General features: G+C 37.1%; 1 protein-coding gene across 1 annotated transcript; it reads left to right on the plus strand.

Moving 5' to 3' along the window:
* Nucleotides 1-13,570: 13,570 nt before the first annotated feature.
* Nucleotides 13,571-25,577, plus strand: LOC139737446 (acid-sensing ion channel 1C-like). Its single transcript, XM_071648122.1, has 7 exons — nucleotides 13,571-13,827; nucleotides 14,906-15,073; nucleotides 15,941-16,099; nucleotides 17,486-17,607; nucleotides 18,055-18,242; nucleotides 19,006-19,150; nucleotides 25,456-25,577. Exons 1-7 carry the CDS (start codon nucleotides 13,571-13,573, stop codon nucleotides 25,575-25,577), a joined length of 1,161 nt encoding a protein of 386 aa, XP_071504223.1.
* Nucleotides 25,578-26,426: the final 849 nt, after the last annotated feature.

Below are 26,426 nucleotides of genomic sequence, written 5' to 3' on the forward strand. Positions count from 1 at the left end.
CTAGTTTTTGAGGCGTTCCGAAAATCATAAATTGTGTCTTACTAGGGTTAAGTGTGAGGCCATTTTCTTGTACCCAGTTGTTAACAAGATCTAAATCCTTATTTAGATGAAATTCAAGTTCATCGACATGCTTAGCACTGTATATTAAAACAGTATCGTCAGCATACATTATGACCTTGCTCTTGAAAGTGACACTGGGTAAGTCGTTTACCATTATGGTGAACAGTAGGGGTCCGAGGATTGAGCCCTGCGGTACCCCTGACAGTATTGTACCCCAAGTTGACGCAGTATCCTCAACTGTTGTTTTTTGCTGGCGGTTTGAGATATAATTTGTAAACCATATGAGTTCAACACCTTTTATTCCATAGGATGTCATTTTCTGTAGGAGTATTTCATGGTTTACCGAATCAAATGCTTTTCGGAAGTCTAAAAACACCCCTCCAGTAAGTAAACGTTCATCCATGTTCTTATACAATAGATCAGTAAGAAAAGCTAGAACAGTGTCTGCACTATGATTTTTTCGAAAACCTGATTGTTCGGGTGCCAGCATTTCATGTGCCGCAAGATACTCGGTCAACTGGAGGTGTACAGCTCTTTCAAAGACCTTCATTACAACAGAAATAACTGATATGGGTCTGTAGTTATTTGTATCGTCTGCGTTGCCCCCTTTGTGTATGGGGGTGACACAGGCTTTCTTCCATTCTTCAGGGATGAGCCCAGTACGCATTTGGTTTTGGTTTCGTTGTTTGCTTGTGTGTGTAAGTGTGTGTAACAAACGAGTACGTCGAACGTGTCAAACACACGCTTTATCAAAACAGACTGTGTAGGGATGATGAACGAAATGAAAGTGTACGGTGGCAGCCGATATTTGTTTTTTGTTTTGTTTTGTTTTGTTTTTTTTTTTTGTTGGGGATGGGAGGTGAGTTTAAATGCAATATTCCGCTCCGTGTTCATTATGTAGTCATTGATAAATAGAAGAACATCAACATGCAGACGGTGAAAATTCAATTAAGATTTAGAGAGTTAAGAAATATCAAAGTTCTAAATGTTTTACGATTTAATGATGTGTGTCTCATCCGTATGCACGCTGTTTCGGAAACTGTCTGCAGTGGATTTTACTCATTTTTATGACTATCAACTGTAAACAGAATAGTGTTTCCCTTTAATATCGTTGACCTTGCCAGCCCCGTCGCCGGGGCAGGTGTATCAACTTACAATACTTTAAGTGTGACGTGAAACCACGAAAATCAGAGCAACCGGAAGTTCGCTTCACGCTGGATATGGGATATGATTGATATTGACGTAGTCACGTATAAAGAAGACCAAGGCGACCAGAAGTGTACTCTGACCCTATCTGCAGTCTAATTTAGTGTTTACTGCTTGACGTAGCCTACAACAGCAACTCTTGTCGTACGTTGATAACTGGCGCCTATGCGTATAAACAATGCAGCCTCCCCCCCCCCCCCCCCCCCCCCCCGGAAAAAAAAAATAGTACCGGTACAAATACAGGTTCTTCTGAACATTGTACCATGGTGAGGGTGGGGGTGACGCTACTATGATATGCATGAGTGTGATTCGCGAAGCTCGAGTGACATGGCCTGCATTCTAAGTTTCAAAAGAGTCCTCAAGCCAGGCATCAGGAAGGATAGAAAGGTGTAGACACAGAGAATCCATCCGTAGTGGTTCTCGATCCGATAGTCGGCATAAATAACCTTTGATCTCTCATAAAACTCACTGTACAGCCAGGGTAACTATAGAAACGTTACCCTGTAATCGTTCTGGACTAGCAAAGTGACTGCTTTTTATAAGCAACGAAACGGCAACAGAGAAACATGCTCTATATCTCGGCACCTCAGCCATTGAGATGGTTAAATGTAGCATGCTTTAGACCTTTGACCTAACATGAAATAGGCAGAAATGGAAACAGAAGGAGAGGCGGAATCATTGTGACGTCATGAGTTCATTATTTAAGCCCCCATTGATACTTATTTTGTTTAAAGCAATCGTAAAAGATAAAATGGCACTTAACAGAAGGGCTCTGCGTGATTGCATGCAGAGGAAGGGGGGGGGGGGGGCGTGGAGGAGGAAAAACGAACCATAAGAGGGGCGTTTATTGAATAGTTATATCTGTTATGTATATCTGTGAAATTTTAGGGCTAATAATTTGAAAAGCTAAAGTCAGGAAGAACAAACATGATGGTTTATATTTGTGTTCATTAAAACCGTATAAAGTAAGAAAACTACGGAATTCCACTATTTCACATGTTTTCATCCAAGAAGCATACTGGCAATGATGTAGCAAACACATTGGTGAATTACATGAGACAAATATATCCTATTGTATTGACTATGCCATTGATGGATGATTAGCATGACGTTTTGTGCGGTCTTTAAGACATTTGTTAGCAAAGTACGTTTCTAGGAGAAACAGACCAACGACATCCGACATCTGTTCTTAATCAACCAATCAGAGACTTAGATGTCGTGATGAAATCATTTTTACTGTAACAAGTTGTCTCCTCTCCCATGCATACTGTTGCAACGTATCAATCACTACTTTGTGAAATAATCTACGTAAAATTTTAGAATTCCATAACTTTGTTTATATCATTTGTCTGGCTTCGAAGAATCTACAACAACAAGAACATTATTTGATATTACTCAATGTGCTAAAATTAATTTGAACATAGAGTGGATTTCCCTTCAATCTTATTTGTATTCTGCGTAATAGCTCAACTATATTCATATTCTATAGGAAAAGTTGAAACATGCAGTCTTGTTCCCACGAGGAAGGATTACAATGTGTTGTTCGATGACAGTAGCACCAAATTTGTAAGATACCTACTGGCATTAAGATTCCTGCTCTAAGATAAATGTTCACTGAAATGGTGCTTTCACATCTGTGCAGCACTGATACTAACTGTAAATTTTCTCTCCTTCTTTGAATATTTCTTGACCAGTCTGATTTCAGAGGGAATTGCCCTCTGTTCCCGACCGTCCCAGACTGGAACTTCTTCGCCATATTTTTCAACGATGTCTCCAACTGCAACTACATCATCGGCATTAGTGTAAGTAGCGTGTCATTGCAAGAGTCATCAACATTTAGGATTGTGGAAGCAACAGCGTTCCACTGGGAAAGTTGGATTTTTTATTTTGGTTGAATTCGTTTTGTTTGTTTTTTCGTCATGAATACATTCACACGTGTATGAAATAGCTGTATGAAACCGATGAATTACCACATGAATGAAATCTCTTGTGAATGAGAGTACTATACTTACCATATAACTGTAAAATTGGACATCATACAACTTCTTATGAAGAAGTTGATAACATAAAAGCATTTCAAACTATAGGGCTGACAAAAGACGAAATGGAAACTACGATCTAGGGAAACTAACTACATCGATTACATTTTGAAATAGTGGGCAGAAAGCTCAAGAGAGTAAGGAAATGAATTAGAAAAAACCCGGATACGAAACGAAAGAAAATCGAGGAAAATATTTCGATCTTGGTATACGCTTGGCAGTTTTCATCCATATGCATATTTTCATATTCATTACCTGTCTCCGGTCTTTTAAAGTTGTATTCGGCATAATGTTCATAAAATGTGTATCCAAGCACCGTAATTATCATTAAACAAAGCTATTTGAATTATACCAGTCTTTAATTTCTCTAAAATGCAAGCTTCCTTGTTTATCTTTTACCAGGGCGTGGGAGCAATCGTTGCCGCCATAGCCGGGATCTATGTTTTGATAGAATGCATTCGAGGGAAGCATATTTTGTAAGTATACTAGAATGCTACTGGCATTGACTGGGGTATCGTAGCCAAAGCGACTAGTCAGGCATGTCAGTAATGGTTACTAAAGGGTTGCGCTTAAATTGGTGTTATTGAAATTATAGTTGGGATTCGTTCTCTTTTCAAACAAGGAAATTAATTTAGACTATAGACTAGCCAACTTTGTCAATAGAGAATGTAGCAGGAACAGAGTTTCTGGTGACACTATGAGCAACGCTTTGAGATATTAAACAAAGTTGAAGTTGATAAGGGCCTTCTGAAAAGTACCCATGCTGCAAGTAGGGACCAAGTACCTGTCGATATTATTTAGACCTTTGTAAACCACAAAGAGGGGCAGATATTATTCAGTTGATTATTTAACACGGCAGACTATAACCCTTTAGCAATTGAAGATTCCGTACATAGCCTATTGTTCCCTGGAAGATATAGCAATATTACTCTCATTTCAAAAACTTTCTAAATTATGCAAAATACCTCATTGCATGTTTATTTTTGTCTATTAGAAGTTAGGTTTATTTGAAAGCCTCTTAATACTTTGCCAAGAGAATGGTGTGTCATAGAGGTAATTTTGACGTACTTTTGTTCACCTTTGACTTCTTTCAAATTACTTCATTATATGAAGAGCTTGCTTCCAAAAGGGGCTAAATCCATTGAAAACTGATGGATTTAGCGCCTTTTCAAAGCAAGCTCTTCATACATTCTATATGAAAACAATAAAAATGGTCGAGCATAAAACTATAACAAAAAAAAAAGCGAACGGACGGTTTCGGGCGGTTCAGTTACTGATGGGATAAAGTCCAATTCTGGATTATAAATTCTTCCTCTCCACTTCTATCAAATGGTAATTTAGATGTCTTTACTCGTGTTTACTACCAGCTTTTGCTTCTTTGTAAATACAACCTGGAAAGACAATTTGTGTTTCGTTACAAAGTACTTTTTCTACATTGAATCTCTATTTCATAATCATTGTTCTCCTACACTTACTTTGACAGTTGGGCTGTGCCTTTCGTCCAAATGATTGTTTACGCTCTCTTCGGAATGATGATTGGGGGCGCTGCAGCACTTCTCACTGCCGGCTTCAAAGATCTTTGCAACGATCTACTAATGGGTGACTTCAGAACCCATGACAAGTAAGCCACCGTCCTGCAAGTTCCTGTATACCACGTGATATCATACACTATTAGTATGTTTTGGAATCATCTGAATTATCAGTTTTCTAGGACGTTCGATAACTGTAGTAAGGCATATCAGTAATGTTATCACCATGTATATTGTTATCACCATGTATATTGTTGTATATTGCTGTATATTGTTGTATATTGTTGTTATCACCATGTATGTTGTTGTGTTTTGCACATTGTTTACAAAGTGAAAGAACTTGTTTGATTTCTGTTATAATGTCCATAAATGAGAAGTATGGAAATAAATGAATTGAATTGAATTGAATTGAATAATGCTGAATTAACCCCGTTGGCACCTCCGGCTCCTGTTTGTATTACAGTTATGTTTTATGTTTGTGTTTTTTGAGGCCTTGATTAAAAACAAACAAAACGTTAACTCGAATGCGCATGTCCAGGTTTGCAGTACACTTTCACACACTTAAACCCTTCATCTTTGAATGCGTACAGTGAACCTTTGCCGGCAAGCAACGCCACTCTACGGTAATACTTTTGGAGAGGACAGATCTGCAACTAAACTTTTTAGAAGTCCCCTCCCTTTCCAACAGCCTAATAAACTACCCATTATGTAATACAACGTAATCTTATTAAATGTTATGATTTTATTCACAGGTTGTTACTTGATCATAAACAATCCACGAATTGATGCAGATGTAAATATTTGATATACTTTTTGTTTATACAATCGCGTTGCGTTTGTGATTGTGATAAATTTTGATTGAGATAGAAAATAAAAGAAATGAAATAGACAAAGTAAAATATGTAAGTAGACGTCTTTTCTACGTTTTGTACACGGTCATGTATTAATACAACTAAAGAGTCAGATATCTCTTTGTATCGACAGTTGCAAAGCCTGGCAAAACGACTACAGATGGAAACAACAACATCTGGATGGGTCGCGTTTCTACAATTATTTGTTGCTCGCTGAGGTAAGATTATCTGATTATAGGTTTATAAGATACAGACTGACAGAGAGGGAGAGAGAGTACAAGATTATATCGGTGAATGTCCATTTCATGTTTGTTATCTGCGATATCTGGATATCATTCGCAGCGAGAATTTGTACGAAAAGGAAAGAAAGTTGTGGAATCTTCGTGTTGTATACATTTTCCCAGAATAATGATATCGGTTACAGTCACATGATATGCAAATTAGGTGAGATAATAACAATGAGATCATGATCTATAATCAACCCAGCCACTCGTCTGCATGCACTGTATGATATCTGCCGTCTATTTCCATTTTTAAAAACTTCAAATAGTTTTAGAAGGAAACAAATTTTATCCCCCATGAAATTGTTTTGCAGTAATAAAAGATTTAGCGACAGTTACTTGATTATTATGGGGGGGGGGGTTAAAGGAAATATTGACAAGAATAATTTCATACCATTTTATACAGAGAACATTTTAAGGAAGAGTAGAAAAGTTGTTCAGTGACTGTGTTATTGGCTAGACTAATATTCACATGAATGACTGCGATTAGTATTAATATTCTTATCATCATCATTGTTATTGTTATATTGAAAAAGAAAACTGGTAAACTTCCAACCTCAGAACGTTCTTATTTCGAATACGTGTACTTTCAATGAATCTATTACTGGTCATAATGTTCTTTTACTATCAATGTAACTTTTAACATTGAGTGCAGTTTTCGGTTTAACCCAAATTATGAAAACATATAGAGGTATATCATCTATTAGAAATATCATTTCAGCATTAGAATAAACATATTTATATTCTTTGAGCTATTGCTAAGAAAAAAAAAAGATCCAAAGCAACTTGTTGCAACACTAAATGAAATAGGATGAAAACATCCACGCCTACCATTTCCTTTATTGCCAGTATTATTATTGTTATCAATATACAAAAGACGGCCATCATAAACCAAGCTTGATTTGGATAATGTAGGTTTGTCGCCTCGAAACTATCGATAAAAAAGACGAAAAAAAAAACCCCGCTTTCTCTTGCCAACCTCTCCCCTCCTTTTAATGACTTACTGCAATCTATGGAATAGAGCATAGGGACATTATCACTTTGTGTTATGCGCTAAATAAGCACTGTCGATTATTATTGTTATAGAAAAAGAAGGAAAGTATTTCTACTGTGTATTATCTCGCACATGTCGAAAGTGGACGAAATATTTAAAGGCAAGAAGGCAAACTAATGAACAACCTGTCATCAACACGAAACAATAAAAAAAAAAATCAGAGACATAAATGAAAAATAAAGAACGAAAATAACAAAATGCAAATATACAAACAACGTCAAGACGAAACGGTTTGTTACCTTTCCCTTGCGCGCAATATTCCTCGCACAGTAGTTGATACAAAGAGTTTACTCTAACTACTCTCCTGTGTACCGTCAATTGTTATCCACCAATTATGGTTACATCACTGGTTTCCTTTTTTTTTAATTGTACTATGAGAAGTATACGTAGTTTGATTGAATACATCTGGAGCTACAAATATTTTACTTTAGATAAGGTTGGTACTTTATCTCTTTGAAATCAAGTAATTGCTCATTAATACTACATTCAAACCATGCTTTCTTTACTCACGTTTGTATGTTAATATTGATTTCAATAATGGATAATCATAAAAGAAGGAGAAATACCATTTTAGGGAGGTTGTTTCCCCCACAAGGTGAAACTCTTGCATTCTTTTCCCGAGCAGGTGTTTTCATGGGCCGGGTGCTTCGTTTGGGTCGTTATGGTTGTTGCCACCGGCGTAAAGAAGAAATTCTGCTCGACTGAGCGACGTGCTGAAGACGATGTGAACCTTATCTTCTAGCTGGTTAATGAAGAGGATTGCTACAGAGACCATCACCGTGTGAGGGCGCTGTGACGTAACGGCCGGATAAGACTCTGGACTTTCCATCCAAGGCCCCGAGTTCGAATCCCGTCGAGTGCCTACGTCCTTGGATGAGATACTTTTACCCACCATGTCCCTCTCGATCCAAGTGTATGAACGGGCACCTGGCAAAGCTAGAGTAAAAATAATGGCAGGGCCCTGTGGTATAAAGCATTGGCAACGCTGAAGAGGCTACCCTATATAAAGAAGACTTTTGTGATATCGTTATTGTCATTATCATTATTATTATTATTATTATTATTATTGATATTGTTATTATTATCATTACAATTATTATTATTATCATTAGTAGCAGTACATATAGTAGTAGTAGTATTAGTATACTAATTATTATTATCATCATTATCATCATCATCATTATTATTATGATTAGTAGTAGTAGTAGTAGTAGTAGTAGTATCTCGTCGTCTCCTTGCTCTTAAAACGAATACGTATGTTATCCTTAATGTGATAAGCAAAAACTATACACAAAGCAAAAAAATCAAACAAAACTTGTCAAATCTTGCAAAAATACAAAGTAACTGAAGCATCCTTACATCTCAAGGTTAACGACAAAATAATGTACAGGGTATCAAGATGGTTACAGTATATGAACACGTGCACCTCGCACATACGTGTATGCTATAGTCTATAGTCTCTCTTTAGGGTACCGCTCCCTCATATCATAAGGTCAGGGACAAAATTTAATGCAGGGTATCTTAACCCATTCCTTACGAAATTGTGAGATGTCCATATTCTTTTTATAGGGTTTCCAGAGGTTCTTGTTGGAAATGGGTTAACGATTGTATGAAAATCATACAATCATTTGTTGGCGATTCGACAGGGATGCAATATATGAATAATTTATTATCATCTATATAGGACGTTTTAGCGGTGCATTAAAAACGCGTATTGTAGTCCGCTCAAATTTACCGTTCAATATCAGAGCTTATTGAACGAATCGCATAGACCAACGTATTAATTCCCCATAGGCTACCGTTGTAACTTGCCGTTCAAGATCACACGATATTCAATTCTGTCTCGTTTATTGCGTGAGCGCTTGCTGAATGCGCAAACGCTTGCTACTAGTGCGCGTCATTTTGTTACATTTTTCACAAGCGCGCAAACATCTTGCTAGTTGTTTGTTTCATACGCAGTTTTAGGGGCTTCCCCTTTTCAGCGCTGGGATGGGACTGCCGAGTCAATTTCAAAGACGAGTAGAAGCCGGGTAATTTTGTGCAGTTTATGCTTGCTCTGCTTGATTGTATAGATGATAATAATTATATTGGATGGCCTTGATTCATGGAAAACCAGGGAATATTGCACTCGTTAGGGTCAATATTGCACTCATCTTCGATTCGTGCAATATTGACCCTAACTCATGCAATATCCCCTGGTATCCCATTCATAGCCATCCAATATAATATAAATATTGTTATCAAGATGAGTGTTACTTCATGTTAGCACGTTACTTTGTGTTTTCTCTAAATTATATATTACGGTAAGATCATGGAGATACTACATTGTACCAGTAGCTCCAAGGTCAGATATCTTACATCAAGGTTTTTACGTTATGATATGTAGCTACAGTTGAGAACTAGACTGGCTCAGATATCTGTTCCTGATTCCAAGTTCTATCGGTATAAATTAGCCCAAACAAATGTTTGCTATGAAAATGTACAGATTTGTAGAGTCATGAAGACGTTGTTATGAAAACTGGAAAACCCATAAACTATGAAAAAGGGAAAATGCAGCTGTGGGCTAAAAGCACGTTCCCCTATTAATTGGATGAAGTTGTTTTAACATGGATAACTATCATCCAAGGGGGAAATCTATCTTTTGAGAAAACTGTAATTAGAGCAAGGTTGACTTCTAACTAAAGATTGCATAAGGGACCTATAGTAGAATCATTCTCTTGGTGGATATCTGCTGAAATAGTCGTTACACAATGTATTATATGTAATTCTTATGCTGGTTGTTTGTTAAATTGATGTCGTGCATTGCTCAAAGTACATACGATTTTAGGTTTTATATTTGATTTCAGGATTTTTTAGTCATATCTAATACGAACACAGGAGCACGCGGAATTGTGTATACAGGGCTCGACATTGGCGGTGGTCCGGTGGCCCGGTGGCCCGAAGCCGCTAAGATTGGTGTCAGGCCACCAAACTTTCAAGAATCATATCTTTTGGTGGTCCGATCGTGCAACTATAATTTAAAATATATTGCTATATTTACTTTTATGTAGGTACCTTTATGTATATAAGTTCGGGACGTTAGTGGAGATGCAGGTCCCTCTCGGGTATTCACAATGTCACACAACATACACTCGGCTGCACCTCATGCATTTTACACCATTGTGAGTACCCTCGAGTGCACTGAATCTCAATTAACGCCCTCACCGGTGCATTATTTGTTTACTAACCCATGTCAGGATCTCTATGTAGTCATTGGAAACGGGAAATTATGCAAGCTACTTTGTATTACCTACGTGAGATACTGAGGAATTCTCTTCATACATTATAGAAAAAGTATATAGGTAAACATTTTTACAGTGATGTGTGCGGATTCAATATTTTTATTTCATTTTATATTATCTTCAGTCATGTCAGTTGATTGAATGCACATCAGTGTAACATAACTTTGATATGACGATTACTGCAATTAGATAAAGTGCAATTAGAAATCATGTGTTGCATTTACATTTTTTTTCTAATCGTGTGAGCGTTACAACTACGATATTATATTTTACACCTATCCATACCTTTATCTGACAATTTCGGGTTTTTTTTTTTAAATCCACTACTACTGGCTTTCATATTAAACAGCTGATTTCATGCATGTGATATAATAAAGTCAGGGCTACCCAACCATGGTCATGCTTGTATCATTGATGTACATTGTGTTTAAGTACACTGTAGCTGCTTCATTAAATTTCTAATGGAAATTGCCTTCAATCACTGATACGTTTTGTATTCGTTGAGTATTTATCCCGGGTAATTCTATTGGTCACAGCTCGTTATTTCGAAGGCTCGTTATTCCGAAGATTCCTTAGTCCGAAGATTCGTTATTCCGAAGGTTCGTTGTTCCGAAGATTCGTTATTCCAAAGGTTCGTTAATCCGAAAATGTGATGAAGTTTGTTATTCCGAAGGTTCATTAATCCAAAAATGAAACAAAGTTCTTTATATCGAAGGTTCGTTACGGCCCTATATCATTTCGGATTAACGAATCTTTGGAATAACGAACCCTAATTTATTTTCGGATTATCGAACCTTCGGAATAACGAACCCTCTTTCATTTTCGGATAAACGAGCCTTCGGAATAGCGAACCCTATTTCATTTTCTGATTAACGAACCTTCGGAATAACGAGCCTTCGGAATAACGAACCTTCGGAATAACGACCAGCACCTATTCTATTGATAGGAACAGTGTCATCAGGCTTTGTTATCATGCAGTTGTCATGCGTTTATTGGCCATGATCATTCAAGCTACGAATTGTTGTCTACCCTTTGAAAGATAGCCACGTATTGCCACGAAATGTTTGTTTGTTTGTTCGTTCGTTTGTTTGTTTGTTTTTGATGAAAATGGCGCCCCTTGGTTTCTTGCATAATATTTTTTTTCTTTGCGGTTCAGCAAAATAAACTAAAAAAATCGATTCATTTACGGTCACTCATTGCATCGGAGTGAATCATAGTGACAACGAAAACAAAACCAAGAAAGACATTTTTTTTTAATGCAGCTACTGCTCTGCGTTGGAGTTACGACGTATTGATTTCTGCGTTAATACTCTATTGTTAACATCATTGTAATTCACCGCCTTCCGTGAAACAGGCCTATCAATAAGGTACGTACAATAGGAAGGAACAAAAGAGCAATATTTAAACTTACTAAAATTACATAGCACACAGGAGAATGCTTCCACCAGCACAATGCATTAAGCGACCACTCGCGTTAAAGCGGTCACCTTTTTAATATACAGCTTATGACCACTTTGTTCGACGATTGGTAATTAGCTACATGCAACCAGCGACAGAGAGACAGATAGAGAGAGAGAGAGAGAGAGAGAGAGAGAGAGAGAGAGACGAGGAGGGAGAGATGATATCGCCTTGTCAACGTATTCTCTTAGATGTCATTTACAAACTCACACCCTATAATTGAGTCACGTAGCACGACACTTTCCGACTGAAGTATTTAATCATTTCCATAACCGTATGCCCATTGAGATGAATAAACAACAAAGGAACTGGGAAAAGTGTCCTGCATGATGGTAATGATGTGCAGCGTATTCTATTGCCGAGATATAAGAAAGACCTTTACAGCAAAATAGGCCCACATCGATCCCAACCAATAAAGCAAAGATATTTAACGAACAATTCAGTCACTACTTGTGTGAATAGAGAGAAGAAGATTTAATATACTTTTCTGAAAGTACATGTATAGGCAGGGAACTTAAGGTGACAATGTTACCATTGTCTTGTGAGGAACCAAATATTTTAGACTTAAAAAGCATCAGAATAAAAGTAAACTATGTAATATACCCCTCATGAACATATTATCTACTAACAGTTCTTTATAGACAAAAGAAGACTTCTCTTGCACTTGCACTGTGCAAAGTTAAAGGGAGGGCATAATTTTGGTTGAGATGGGGCTTCAGGTTTCCAACTTATTTTTGTGAGATAATGAGAAACCTCTTGTTTAAGTAAAACAAAATGGTACTGATAAAAGGTGTCATACCTGTCATACTTCACTCAACCTGGAATCATCAGCCTGTGATCATTTTATTCGAGTTATACAGTCATTAGTTTGTGTAATTTGTTATTGTGTGCGTGTGTATGTGTGTGTGCGCGCGCGCGCACGTGTGTGGGTATGTATGTTTATTCTTGTGAATAAACATACATAATCTTGGGCACGCTCCCTGGTTATGTTCTGTTAAGGGAAGACATCCAAGTTTGCCTTCGTGTATGTTGGTGTTGGTCTAGGGCGAAAGCAATAAGAGTTGTGAGGAACAGTTGGATGTCTTCATATTGCGAGAAACCCTGGGTGTCGCTCACCTCACAATTCCCTCATCATGGCAGTCGAAATATAAGTTACAGCAAAAAAAAAAAAAATCATTTGTCACCATTTTGTTTGATAGCAGTTTGATATGATTACGTTCATGTGGAGTAAACTCAGAAATCGTTTATCTTTTTATTTAGTACATTAATACAAGTGGTCTGCTGTTATGGTCTCACTCTCGCTCTAATGTAAGAGGTTGAAGGTACCATGCACACATCCTATACTGCCATGCCTGTCAAACGCCTCAGCGTATTATTTGGAATTGTCTCAAAATGGGATAGCCCCGTACAAAGATTGAGGTTTGGGAAGGATGTCAAAGTGGAGAAAGACGACATTTGTACAAGTGAAGAATCTCTCCGATTTGTAGAATAATACGATGATGGAGATGGTGGTAGTGGGGGAGGAGGAGCGGTCACTATGAGGACGAATTCTATAGAGAATCATCGATGTTGGATCTTGTTCACGACCAAATGCTTTCTTGATGTTGCACATAAAAATATACTATGCTTGATTGAACTGTGAGATTTTACTTCTGTTTCCTTTTATTTCCTTATTTCATGCAGATGCTTGAATGTATAGGGTATTTTCATTCCTTTCAGTGAATTTTTGTTGTGCTGTGAACCTAGAACATTGGTTTGTGTCAAATTATGAACATTTTGCAGCGGACATCGCCCTGAGATCGAACTCCATCATGCCGGTCAATAAGATCGTCGTTGAACCCCTCGACGCGACGAAGACAGACGACCTTCCCAAGACAAGTATGGCGTTGGCCACCGTGAGCGCGTCGACGGACAAGGCGGCCCTGCACAAGAGCAAGCCTCCCGCCTATAACACCACCTATCGCGATAAAATGTCCTGGCTCGCCATCTTCTACAAGTCAGTCCCCAATGGTATCGGTCTGGCTGGTATTAAGTACGCCTTTAACCCAGCTGAAGTCAGATGGAGGAGGTAGGGATCACATTACACACCGTGATTATTATGTCCATATCTATTCCAAAAACAAACAAATAAACAAACAAACACACAATCACACATCGTACACGCCACATAACTACAAATAAGACTTTTTTCACAAGCAATTAATGCGTTTCATGATAGTTCTCAATTATCACAACATCATTTATGTATTTTGTGAAGTGAGGTGCAAGGTAAAATTAAAAACACAACTATAATGCCATTCATGCCAAAAAAACAAACAAACCTAAAACAAAACAAAACAAAACAAAACAAGCCATTCATTCTGCTTCCCAGCCGGTGAAAAGTACAACGACCTGTTCCCTTCCATTCAACAGAAGTGATTATTGACAACATTAGCATCCGCACAATGAACGATGGAAGCAAAACTAATGAGGGTCTTCGTCAAGAGAATTCAGAAGATATTGAATGTCACGTTAGTATTTTACCTTCTTGCAAGTGGGAAACATTCGGAGATGGCGTCTAATGACACATATTGACACATATATGTATTTATGACACATATATGTACTTATGTTTTGTGTGAGGAAAAAATGTATTTTCAAGTTCTGTTGGAGATGAAAAAATGAATGAATGAATGAACGAATGAATGACAGAAGCATCGTATTTAAAACCTAATTTTGCGTCATAACGTGTTTATAATCTGTAGGTGTGTGTCTACGGACACCTGACGGATATGTTTATCAAAATAAACATTTATACGTATGATATGTGTTGAGGCTGCTGAAGTTCTGTTCATTATCGTCTTAAGGAGTCCTATCGAAAACATAGCAGTAGGCCAGTCAGGCAAATCCGAGTTCAGATGCCTTATTCCATAGATTTTTTTTTCTTCAAAACGTTTTAAAGATACAGAAGAACGTTAAGAAATATCTACATTACGGCTACCACTTGGATGAAGGTACGAGGTATAGTTCTTGATGGATTTTATAAGTGGATCTTTTCTCAGAAATCGCATTATTGATTTATGTATCTGATTACTTACTTGCATATCGGGTTTTAATAAGATAGAATGTTTACAAATCATATTTTTCTTTTCTTCTTATCTTGGTAGGATGTTTTGGCTGCTTCTTGTTTCCGCCGGATTTGGTGTTCTCTGCTACCAAATCACCGACAGGTGTATATATTACTCCACGTACCCAAAGAATGTCGACGTCTCTGTCGAGTACGTGGATGAGCTCGCATTTCCTACAGTGGCCTTCTGCAATTGTAACGCCTTCAGGTGACCGTAACAATCATGAATTTGTTTATATATTTAAAGTGCGATTGTATTGAGATCTCTACATGAATGACATCGTTTCCCTTAGATATTTAACAAATCTGTACGAGTGTATGGACATATTTTGATCGACGATATCAGAATATCTTTGAAAATACCTCTGTACAAAGAAACACAACATTTACTACCTTTCGGTATCACAGCTATCATGTAGGCCCACTTAATCAAAAAGGACTGTATATGGAGTCGGACGCGCAGTTGTTACTGCTCTTTCCCAGCCACCTCCCATATTTCAACAAGGATACCTTCAATAATAGATTTTCTCCCCCCCCCCCAAAAAAAATAGGCCTAAATTCTATAGGTTCCATTTCAAATGCGTTTAAGTATAGATAATGGGACGATAAACTTCACTCCACTATACTACTCATTTTGAGAGAAATCTTGATAATGACTGCAACGTTTGGCCTAACTTAACTTTATGTAGGCTTTTACTTTTGGCATTAAAGAAGAAAAAAAAACACACAGAAAAGATGTAATGTTAATTTCACAACAAAAGCCATGACATGAAAATTCCGAAGATTCTTTCAGGGGGAGGGGCAGGGAGGGGAGGCGGTAATACTTGACACTTGATGTCCCCTCGTCCTCAGCCTCCCCTTCTTCTTAAAAAAAAAAAGAAAAAAAAATACAACGTTACGCGGCCCTCACACAGAAACGTATCAAATCTTCCCTACGAGTACATACATCAATGCTAGTCTCTATATATCATAGACGTTTTCTCACGTCTAACTTGCTTTAGGGAGCCGTATATTTTACAATTGTAAATGAACAATTTGCAATGACGTACAACCATTTTTATCTCACAAACTATAGGTTTTCACAGATTAATGGAACAGATCTGGACATATTCTTTAACGACATGTACTTCGGTCCCACCTTCAACATGTCCAGCTATTACTCCTACTTGACGTCGGTCAACCTGACTGATCTCTACAACGACTACGGCCACGAAGTCGAGACTTCTGTTTACCGGTAAGTTTGTGATTTTGTTTTGATATCCTTTGAATTTAATTTTAGTCTTCCAGAAAGAGGGCTTGCTAGACACTGACAACTTGATATATGGGATCCTTTTTGTCATGATATACTGGCTGAAGGGCTGCCAAAATGATGAAACGAATATGAAATGGATATATCATAGCGAAGAATCTAAATCGTCACATAAGCAATCCTGAAATCTACATTATCCGACCTTTGAAGGATGTACTTCCAAGACTTGTGGAGTACCTTGGTGTAACTGTAACACCTGACTTCCGCTTGGAGTACACACTGCCGTATGCTGAATACTGCCATCATATTCGAAGGAAGTGACGTCCGGAACTCACACCACATCGGTTAGGCCTAAACTGGGGTATGCCTTTGAGGTGTGCAACCCTAACACCTTGACGTCCATTAACAGCCTCGAGCAACCGCAGTAGACAGCGGTTCGGTTTGTTGCTTGTGACTATATAGATGGCATAATATGTCATCTACCCATTTGGTGTCGACACACGGATGGAACACGTTTAACACCACTCCTGGACAGATTATCACTTTGAAAGAGAATACAAAATCCACTGCGAACTGGTAAGCCTAGCAATGTCTTCAGCAGTTAACCCAGCAACTTGCCCTGCAAGGTAGGATCATGACCTGAAGTTTATTATGCCTAACACATCCACTGATGCGTTCAAGCACAAATTGGATCTGGAACTGCCTACCTAAGTCAACTTACCAACTCTGACAGTGACAACATTCAGAGAGGCTGCTCTCCTCACTCTTACAACATTGCTATTTTCTCCTGTGGATCTCTTAATATTCCGTAAAGAAAGATCCATATTTTACTTGTACAGCACACACTCTTTTAATGTAAAAATAGATCATCACTGTCGCACCTCCCCGCGACACAAGTCATGTAGTTTATCCCAGACCAAGTGTAACTTCATGTAGCTGCTAGAGGGATTATCTTGTCAAGTATCAAGTCACGTGACCAATCTATCAATGGAAGGGAAAAGGATAGATTGTACCATGTTTTACACTGTGTTAATATTCCACACAATGTTTAACTCTGATTTGACAATTTTAATGTAATTTGAATATTTGTACAAGTTTCATCAAAATCGTACCAGAAGTAAGAAGGTCATGAAATCTTAAAACTTTATATTCATTTAATAAACAGTACATAAAACAGATCACTAAATTTTACTTTTGACATGCAATGAAAATAACTCTACCAAGATATATCGTGAAACCCTTCACTAAATGCTCATACCTCGGACAAAGCAATTTCAAATTGATGGGACATATTTGTGTGTGTGTGTGTGTGACTCACTCTGTATAATGTCATAATTGGTTATCCGTTTCTTTCCTCTCATATTTACAAAGAGTGAGCATGAATCAGGTAGTTCTTCCTATTCAAAATATCACGAGGAAACTCTTTGATTGGGGAACCTGTTTTGTGTTCAACGATGCTGATGGTTCGCCGGGATTCACCGTCAGAGCTGCTGGTAAAATCAATTTTATCTCAATGATTGATGTGAAAGACGATTATATGTGATTTTATATGTTCATTCATTTGTTTTGTTTTTACTACCTTATTTCAACTTTTTCAGCGAAAGGTTAAAATCAAATACATGTACTAGGCTTTAATCAACGATTTTCCACTCTTCAATCGAAGCTGTAGAAGCTGTGTTAATATTATACAATTATATGAATGAATGAATAAATAAATGAATAAACAAATAAATAAATGTATATATATATAATATATATATATAAGATATATATATATATATGTATATATATATATATATATATATATATATACATTAAATGAATTTATCATCGTTATTGTTATATTTAACATTTTCTTGTGTCTTGTCTTGTGTCAGTGTCTTGTCCACGTGATCAATGGATCGTATTTCGGATCATAATATAATTATTATTGATCCCAGGTAAAAACTACGGTCTGGAAATTGCCATGAGCGTGGAGCAGTACGAGTATTTTTTGGAGCCGAATTATCGCAACACGGCTGGTTTCCATGTTGCTGTGTACGACAGAGGGACCTTCCCCCTCATGGAAGAGACAGGATTCGCCGTACACCCTGGCACACATACACTCGTGGGAATGGACATGCAAGAGGTAATTACTTCCGTCATCACTCTCCTTTTTTTTATTTTGTTTTGATTTGATGCACAACTAATGATATCGTGTATTTCACATGTCACGTAAAAACCATCCCTTGATTTGATTTGATTTGATTTGATTTGATATGACTCAATTTTCAACGAGTTAAAGCGATCCTTAGTGCCATTCCAGGATGACGAATGAACGATATTTTAGATTATCTGTACATACGAGGCGATAGCAAAGCAGGTTTATAGGTCACTGTCATTTGACCTATTTGAACCAAGCCGAGTTCGAGTTTTGACGTGGCTATGACTTGGCAACTGCTGGAAAGAAATCGAAGAGAAAAAAAAGGGGGAGAGACAGTCCAGACATACAGAAAAATGAGTGGAAGACGAAGAAGGAAGAAAGGAGAGGAAAAGAATACGCTTTACGATTCAGGATGCACGGAACGTTTGAAAGTTTCGTGTGTGTGTGTGTGTGTGTGTGTGTGTTTTGTTGTTGTTGTTGTTGTTGTTGTTGTTGCTGTTTTAATTCTAAGAACCAAAAGTGTGTGTATGTGGGCGGGGTGGCAGCCCAGCGGTTTCCCAGCCCGAATGACTAACGTCATGTACTATCCGTTGGTATTTGAAGTGTTTATAATGCAGTGAGTCGGGGAACAGGAAAGTATGTACGAAAACCTCAAACGCGAGCAGAAACTAAAGTGTACTGATTCTAAACAGAAGTAAAACTGAAGGTAAAAGCAATTTATGTAATGGCGAACTTTGTTTCTGTCTAGGTGACAAATCTTGAACAACCTCACGGGCAGTGCAAGAACAAGACGCTAAGATACTTTGATTATTATGGCCACATGGAATGCAAGGCGGAGTGTCAGACTGACTTCTTCGTGGATACTTGCGGATGCAAATTTCTCGCAATGCCGGGTAAATAAACTCAGTTCCATTCTGTTGTCGACGTTTAATTCCACTCTTCCCGACATTTGATTTCGTTACGTTCAGACGACAAGCCTTAACCTCGAGCTTAGGAAACATTGAGGTTAAGCTCGTAGTTAGGGACCGTGTAGACACACTCGTAGTTAGCTAACCTCGGGGTTAGCTCGATTTTATAGAAGAGCCACGAGATATCTGAGGGTTAGCGCTCTAACAACGAGCCATGGGGTCCCCATTCGTAGTTAAGGACCGTGTGGACACAAAAATCAACGAACTCAAAGGGGCAGGAGTTTAACCTCGAGGTTAAGCTTCGTCTAGTGGACGTAGGTCGAAATTAGGGCATGTAGGGGGCAAGAGTTTAACCTCGAAGTTTCCTAACCTCGAGGTTAGGGCTTGTCGTCTGAACGGAACTATTGATAAAAGGACAGTTAGAGATACGAGTCAAAACGTGTTTTCATCAATTAGTTATCGTGGCTGTCAATTCCGATACTAACTTACAATTGTCATTATGAGCCACATCGTTGCCATTATCTCTCCTGTAATCATCTTAACTATCATCATCATTATCCTTAGTTTCTTTTCCAATCACTTGAAAAACATTTTGAAGGGACTATCATTTTTACTGGTTGCTAAATATTTTTCAGGTGATGCACGGGAATGTACGGCCTGGGCATACTTCACCTGCATACTACCTAATTATTGTAAGTATAAATGCGGTCGTCTTTCTTTTTTTTTTTAAATTTTAATGGATGGGTATGCTCATCCTGATTAAACAATTTGTCGGGTGCTCTCGAAAGATAATGAAGTAGAATTCGTCTTGTAATGTCATGAAGCTATAAAATGAATATTTGTGGTATATGGCGCCTGATAATGGAGATGATAATGATGACGATAATAATAATAATAATATTAATAATAATAATAATACTAATAATAATAATAATAATTATTATTATTATTATTATTACTATATATCATAACTATTACTGATAAATGATAATGATTGATTTGATTTGTTTTTATTTCTGCATTCAATCAGGTACAATTTGTATACAAATTTCGATAAGTACAAAGACAAAGAATAGCAAGAGCAGTGAAATGAATCGATAACAGTAAACAAATAGATACACATAGGTGATTTCATTGAGCAGTGTACATACACAAAAACATAGAATAAGATATACAGTATTTTTCAGTAAATAACAGCGACCATTGAATGCAGGAGACCACCATCGTAAGCGATTAAGCTTGAAATTGATGGAGGCCTCATGATGATGATAATAATAATAATGTGATAATGATAATAACAATAATAATTATGGTCATGATAATAATACACTGTATTAGTGGTAACACTGATAACAATAATAATGATAATAATTGTAGGAAAATTAGTGATACTGCTGCTACTACTAATAATAGATACTTCTTTATCCAGGGTTGCCTCTTTAACGTTGACAATGTTCCACCAGAAGGCATTACATAACTATTCTTATTAATACGGTACTCATTATCACTACTGCCAATTTAATCTTTTCATATTTGTATGATCACAGCAATGAAAAAAAAACATTTCTCTGATTGAATGAAAAAGCTTCAGGTAGCGTGTATTTGTAACTGTTTCGGGATTTTGGCATCTTTGACACCCCAGGGGTCGCGGAACATGTTAAGGATGGGGGTGGGGGGGGGGCTTAGGGTCAATGATTACCCCCCCCCCCCCTCCATCCCACCCCGAACTCAGCAAAAATGATGCTCAGGTTTAATAACGGGACGTTGATGGAGGCAATGTCGTGCGTACATGCTGCACCCTGTTAATACTCTCGAGTATGGAGCGCCAAGCGTAGCACCGATAATTCCGTCACGAAATCGCTACTGTCGCATAAGTGATTCTGTCACGAAGTCAACCGCTGTAAATGATTTTGTCATGAAATCAATATCTGTATTTCAGTTCGTCACGAAATTAACTACTGCAAGTCATTTTTCAGAAAATGAAATACTAATAATAATTTGGTCAGGAAAACAAATCTTGTCATTCATTTCGTCATGAAATAAATTTCTGCATTTCATTGCATCACGAAATGTGCTACTGCAAAAACAAAATCATAATAAAAAATCGTCATGAAATTAACTTTTGCAAGTCCTTTCATCACAAAATGATGTCTGCAAATAATTTCACCATCAAATAAAATACTACAAATAGATTTGTGCGTGAATTAAAACAAGCGATACATTACCTTAGCTCTGACGTATACCGATAAATACAGCGCTATCGTTTTTCCCAGTCTCGAGTACACGTAGATTTCGTAAAGAATGAGATTGATTTCCAGACCGAATGAATAAGGGATGTTGATTTCGTGACGTAATCACTTGTGCGACACTTGGTGCCCCATGATCAAGTGCCCTGCATCTCCACTAATACACCCACACTTGGGTTATATTCGAACACAGCCACACATGGGCTCAAATTTCACAATATACACATTTACATTTTTATATCATCTGGTCCTGACACATAATTATGGACACATTGCGGGCATTCTCACATGGAAGTTAATTCATGTCAACCACGTGCAGAAACTCACCTGCATAATACACACACACACACACACACACACAATACCTTCAGAAAATAATTATTCATGGTACAGAATTGAAAATAAAAAATCTCTTTGCATATCAACATGTTTTTGAGATCGATCGCCATCCAAGACAATTCTGCTTATGATTTAGGTTTCAATTCCTTAAGTGTTTTAAGCCCCTTGTGGCATGCGATATTGCATTTGTGTTATCTAATATGAGGCATAATGATATCAGTCACAGTGGTCACCATGTTTTCTAATGTTACGAATTTCCTTTGATTGCATACTAAGTATTCATTATTTGTTGCTATTCTGGGAAAATATAAAGAGAAATTTAACCCAAAACAACAACAACAACAACAAATCAATCATGATGCTACATTCTGAAATCGATGTCCAACTGCTAACTACTAAGGTGTGACCAACGAAAATTGACTTTTCTGCTTAATGGTGTCTATTGCTTTACAGACGTCTTTATCCTGGACATCAAATGTGATTGTCCAGTACCTTGTGCAAGCCGAAACTACGATACGTTTCTCTCATCCGCCATGTACCCTTCCAACTATCATGCGTCCGTACTCGAATTAGAGTATGGTGATGACTCTTCCCTATTTCAGTGAGTGCCCACCGATCCCTCCCTTGTTACCCGTTCCATCTCAGACATATTATTATTTTCCCAAGCAGATTTAGATACATTGCAAACCCAGTTCCTGTTAGGTAAATGGTTTAATGACCACATTTCAAAAGGATTGAAGAGCGAAAGCGCCGTGCCAATTAGATCCTGCATATAACGACTTCAAGGAGTACAACGTATTAGGCGAACTCTTGAATAGATGCTCTCTTCACTACATTCTATTCAACAATTGAATTCCCGATCATGCAGTCATGATCATCATATCATGATTTTGGTCTCTCAAAGTTTGAACAAAACGTATGCCTACGGAGCAAAACAGAGTTAATGATGCTGAAATTTCACGATGCGCAAGGAAACCGGACATTCTTTAAAGGAAGGACAATACATATCTCAGTTAGAAATGATTTAAAAGCTTAAAGTAATATGATAGCTATAGATTATGGCTTATAATGCCTTGATTCTATATATATGCTTTATCAGATAGCTGAATATGTGCATTTTTATTCTCAGATTTTCTCAGATTTTTATTGTATCAATATGCAATCATTATTTTGGAATGCACAGTTAAGGCTGATTTCATAAAGGCTGAAATCGGAAAACTATCACGAATATATCATTACCAATACATCACTCTCATCATCATGGTAATCACAAAGAGTGGCATTTATTTCCATCTACCACTATTTTTTACTATTTCTACTCATATACTCTACTACTAACTGTGTATCTTATTGATTTTTGACTGAATATACCTCTAACGTTATGGCTAGGCGAGATTATCTAATAGGATTTTTTTCTTTATTCTTGCTGTTATTCTTAGCGCCACCCGTGATATATGTATATATATATATATATATATATATATATATATACAACTATATATATATATATATATACATATATATATATATATATATATATATATATATATATATATAGAGAGAGAGAGAGAGAGAGAGAGAGAGATGTATACATACATTTATAATGAAATCAAACAAAGGGATAATGATTAGTGACAACTTTGAGCAAAGAAAGTGGGATTTAAACCCGAGACCTCCAGAATGCTAGACCGGTGCTCTACCAACTGAGCTATATAAAAAGCCCTAGTACAATGTTCGTCCCCTAAACCCTTGATTTTCAGTGCTCGTGTGGTCAGAAGCCATATTTTATATATATATATATATATATATATATATATATATCACATATCACTGAGAGAGGTTTTTGTTTTCCATTGTGGACACTGATTTTTAATATATTCCCATGTTTACAGAGAAAACATCATCGTGGTAAGCATCTACTTTCGAGATATGAGCGTCCAGAAAATCTCCCAACAAGTCGCCTACAGTTTCTTCAGCTTACTATGTAAGACCTAGATTTTATATATCCTCGTTTGTTTTGCTTTTTGTAGAAATTACCCACAAAATAATCCACACCGCTCTAGACTACACCAACTGTCACAGAATTAAACGAGTTGAATTGGTCAACAGGTGCACTAATTCACAAAAATCTCAACTAATCAAAGAGAGAGCAAAAGCATGCTTTCTGTTTGTTTCTATAATATGAAAAAAAAATGAAAGCCCGAAGGTTTAATGCATCAGAAACGTTTCTTTCAATTCAATTCAATTCAATCATAGTTTATTTCCAATCAAGGAAAATCAAAGCATAGTACAAAGTATACATGTCATTAAAGGACAAGTTCACCTTCATAAACATAAGGATTGAGAGAATGTAGCAATATTAGTAGAACACATCAGTGAAAGTTTGAGAAAAATTGGACAATCCGTTCAAAAGTTATGATTTTTTGAAGTTTTTGTGCAGTAACCGCTGGATGAGAAGACTACTGCAGTGTACGATGTCACATGCGTACAACAATATAAGGAAAATATAAAGAGAATTTCACAAAATTCCATCTTTTGAAAAAAGTACACTTTCCCCTGACTCGTTACCGACAAATGTTATGGGTAATATTATTCACCCTGCCTTTAGAAAGAGGCAAGTCAAGTGCTCTTTTATTATGCGAAAAAAGTGAAAATATGTTGAATTTTCTTTTACATTTTCTTTATACTGTTGTACGCATATGACTCACAAGCTGTAGTAGTCTCCTCATCCAGCGGTTCCAACACAAAAATTTAAAAAATTCATAACTTTTGCATCGATTGTCCAATTTTCCTCAAACTTTCACTGATGTGTTCTACTAATATTGTTGCATTTTCTCAATCCTTATGTTTATGAAGGTGATATTGTTCAAACATTTGCAGAAGATTCATATAGTATACAAGTTAAGTTATATAACAACAACAGTAATTAGGAGGAACAATGCATATATGCTTCGTGGGCATGTGGAAAATAAATTCGATTATGGAAAATAGTGATCCACTAAAAAGCAAAGCTTGTTGGACGTGGATCACTAGATAATTAATGAGTAAACTATGTATTATTCAAGATTCTTTATAACTATTGTACCTAATATAAGTTATTTAAGTCATCTGTAAAGATATACATATAGTTATTTTAAGATACGCAGGTCGGGAAAAATAAAGAATGAAAATAAAAATAAAGTATCAATGCTAATGCCTAGACACTGTTCATTGAACCGCGCGTACCGGGAAAATATGACAAGGACAACACACTCGTACACACATTCAATTACCCACACACATATAAGACGCGAGACAGTACCGAAAAGAGAGAAGACGATAACAATACAAGTCTACGAAGAACAAAAGACAGGAAAGGAAGAGGAGAGAAGAAGGAAGAGAGGTCTGCATACAGAACAAGCCAAGTGCTGCGACATCAGGACAGGTGAAAGCTGTCAACAGAATCAAGGGTTGTAACGAATGCAGGAACACACAGAGTTGTAACTCAGTATTCCTGGATAATTCCTATCATTCTTATTCCAAAGAATTACAATTTTTCAAAAGATAAGGTTTTCTGTGAATAATGCACTTTTTCTTGGCGTTCTTCGAGGTTTTCAAAGAGAAAAAGATAGTAACAGATTTGAAATAATGTTTCATAATAAGCAACATTGGTTGCGCTTAGCCTGCTGTGCCGGAGTTAACTTGCACTTTGACCTTATTCTCTAGGTGACATTGGTGGCGCCCTTGGATTGTGGCTGGGAGGCAGCATTCTTACCGTTTTCGAGGTTTTCGACCTCTTTGGACACTCCGCGTACGTTTTCTTCAGGCGAGGTACGAGAGGGAGGTAGCCGCAACCCTGCAGCTCGTCACTTTATTGAAGTTTTAAAGGGACACTTATAATGTTACTTATGGTATTGTGCTACCAAGTGTGACCTTTTACATGGCAAACTTAAGCTCTCCTGGTTTATGTAGGCCCGTGTCAAATATGTAGATTTTTCCCCTATAAGGGTCTTGTTTAGAGCGATTCAGTTTACTTATTCCTTGTTTACACATCTCAATTCATCTTGGATACATTTACGTATATTAATCATCGCAATGTAATAGATAAAAAATTCGAGACTTATGCGCGTAAGGCACACTGTATTCGTGATATGTAAGTCGCTTCATTTACGACGGCAACTATCATAAGCGGATGTGGCTTTGAAATTTGGCTGTATGTTTATGCTTCACGAATTAGCATCACTCTTCTTTTGCAAGAAATATTTACTTATTGTTAAAATGTCAGTTACAAATACGACCAGCAAAAAATATGTATATATATTTGTTTTTATTCAATGTTGCGGTAAGACAAATTTCTCTGTAAATAATTACATGACATAGATTTTCTATACTGTATTATATTTATTGATAATATGTCGTCGGCGTTTTCACGAACCGACGCTATTTCGTTTTTGAGCGAAAATGCAGTTCTGAGAAAATCGCGTTTAAAGATCTCACAAGTTTTAGACAACGTTTTCAATGACTTTTCCTGTCTTGTGTGTGAAAATTTTGACAGGGTGATGAGAGTGGAAGTTGTTCTTCCTATCCATAGTGTAATTTTAGTGTGAATTCAAAAAATTTGCGATATTTCTGTCTTCAAACTCACTGCGTCGGTTCGTAAATCCATCGTTTCTTGCGCGCACCATAGGTTATGTACT

This window comes from Diadema antillarum, unplaced genomic scaffold (assembly GCF_040938485.1).
Source record: "Diadema antillarum isolate AM-2024a unplaced genomic scaffold, OU_Dant_1.0 seq00000693_RagTag, whole genome shotgun sequence".
NCBI lineage: Eukaryota > Metazoa > Echinodermata > Echinoidea > Diadematoida > Diadematidae > Diadema > Diadema antillarum.

Coding starts and splice junctions, on each gene's coding strand:
- LOC139737446 (XM_071648122.1), top strand. CDS start 13,571: ATGCCGGTCAATAAGATCGTCGTTGAACCCCTCGACGCGACGAAGACA. Junction 13,828..14,905: donor GCTGAAGTCAGATGGAGGAG/GTAGGGATCACA, acceptor TTATCTTGGTAG/GATGTTTTGGCTGCTTCTTG. Junction 18,243..19,005: donor TGGGAATGGACATGCAAGAG/GTAATTACTTCC, acceptor GTTTCTGTCTAG/GTGACAAATCTTGAACAACC.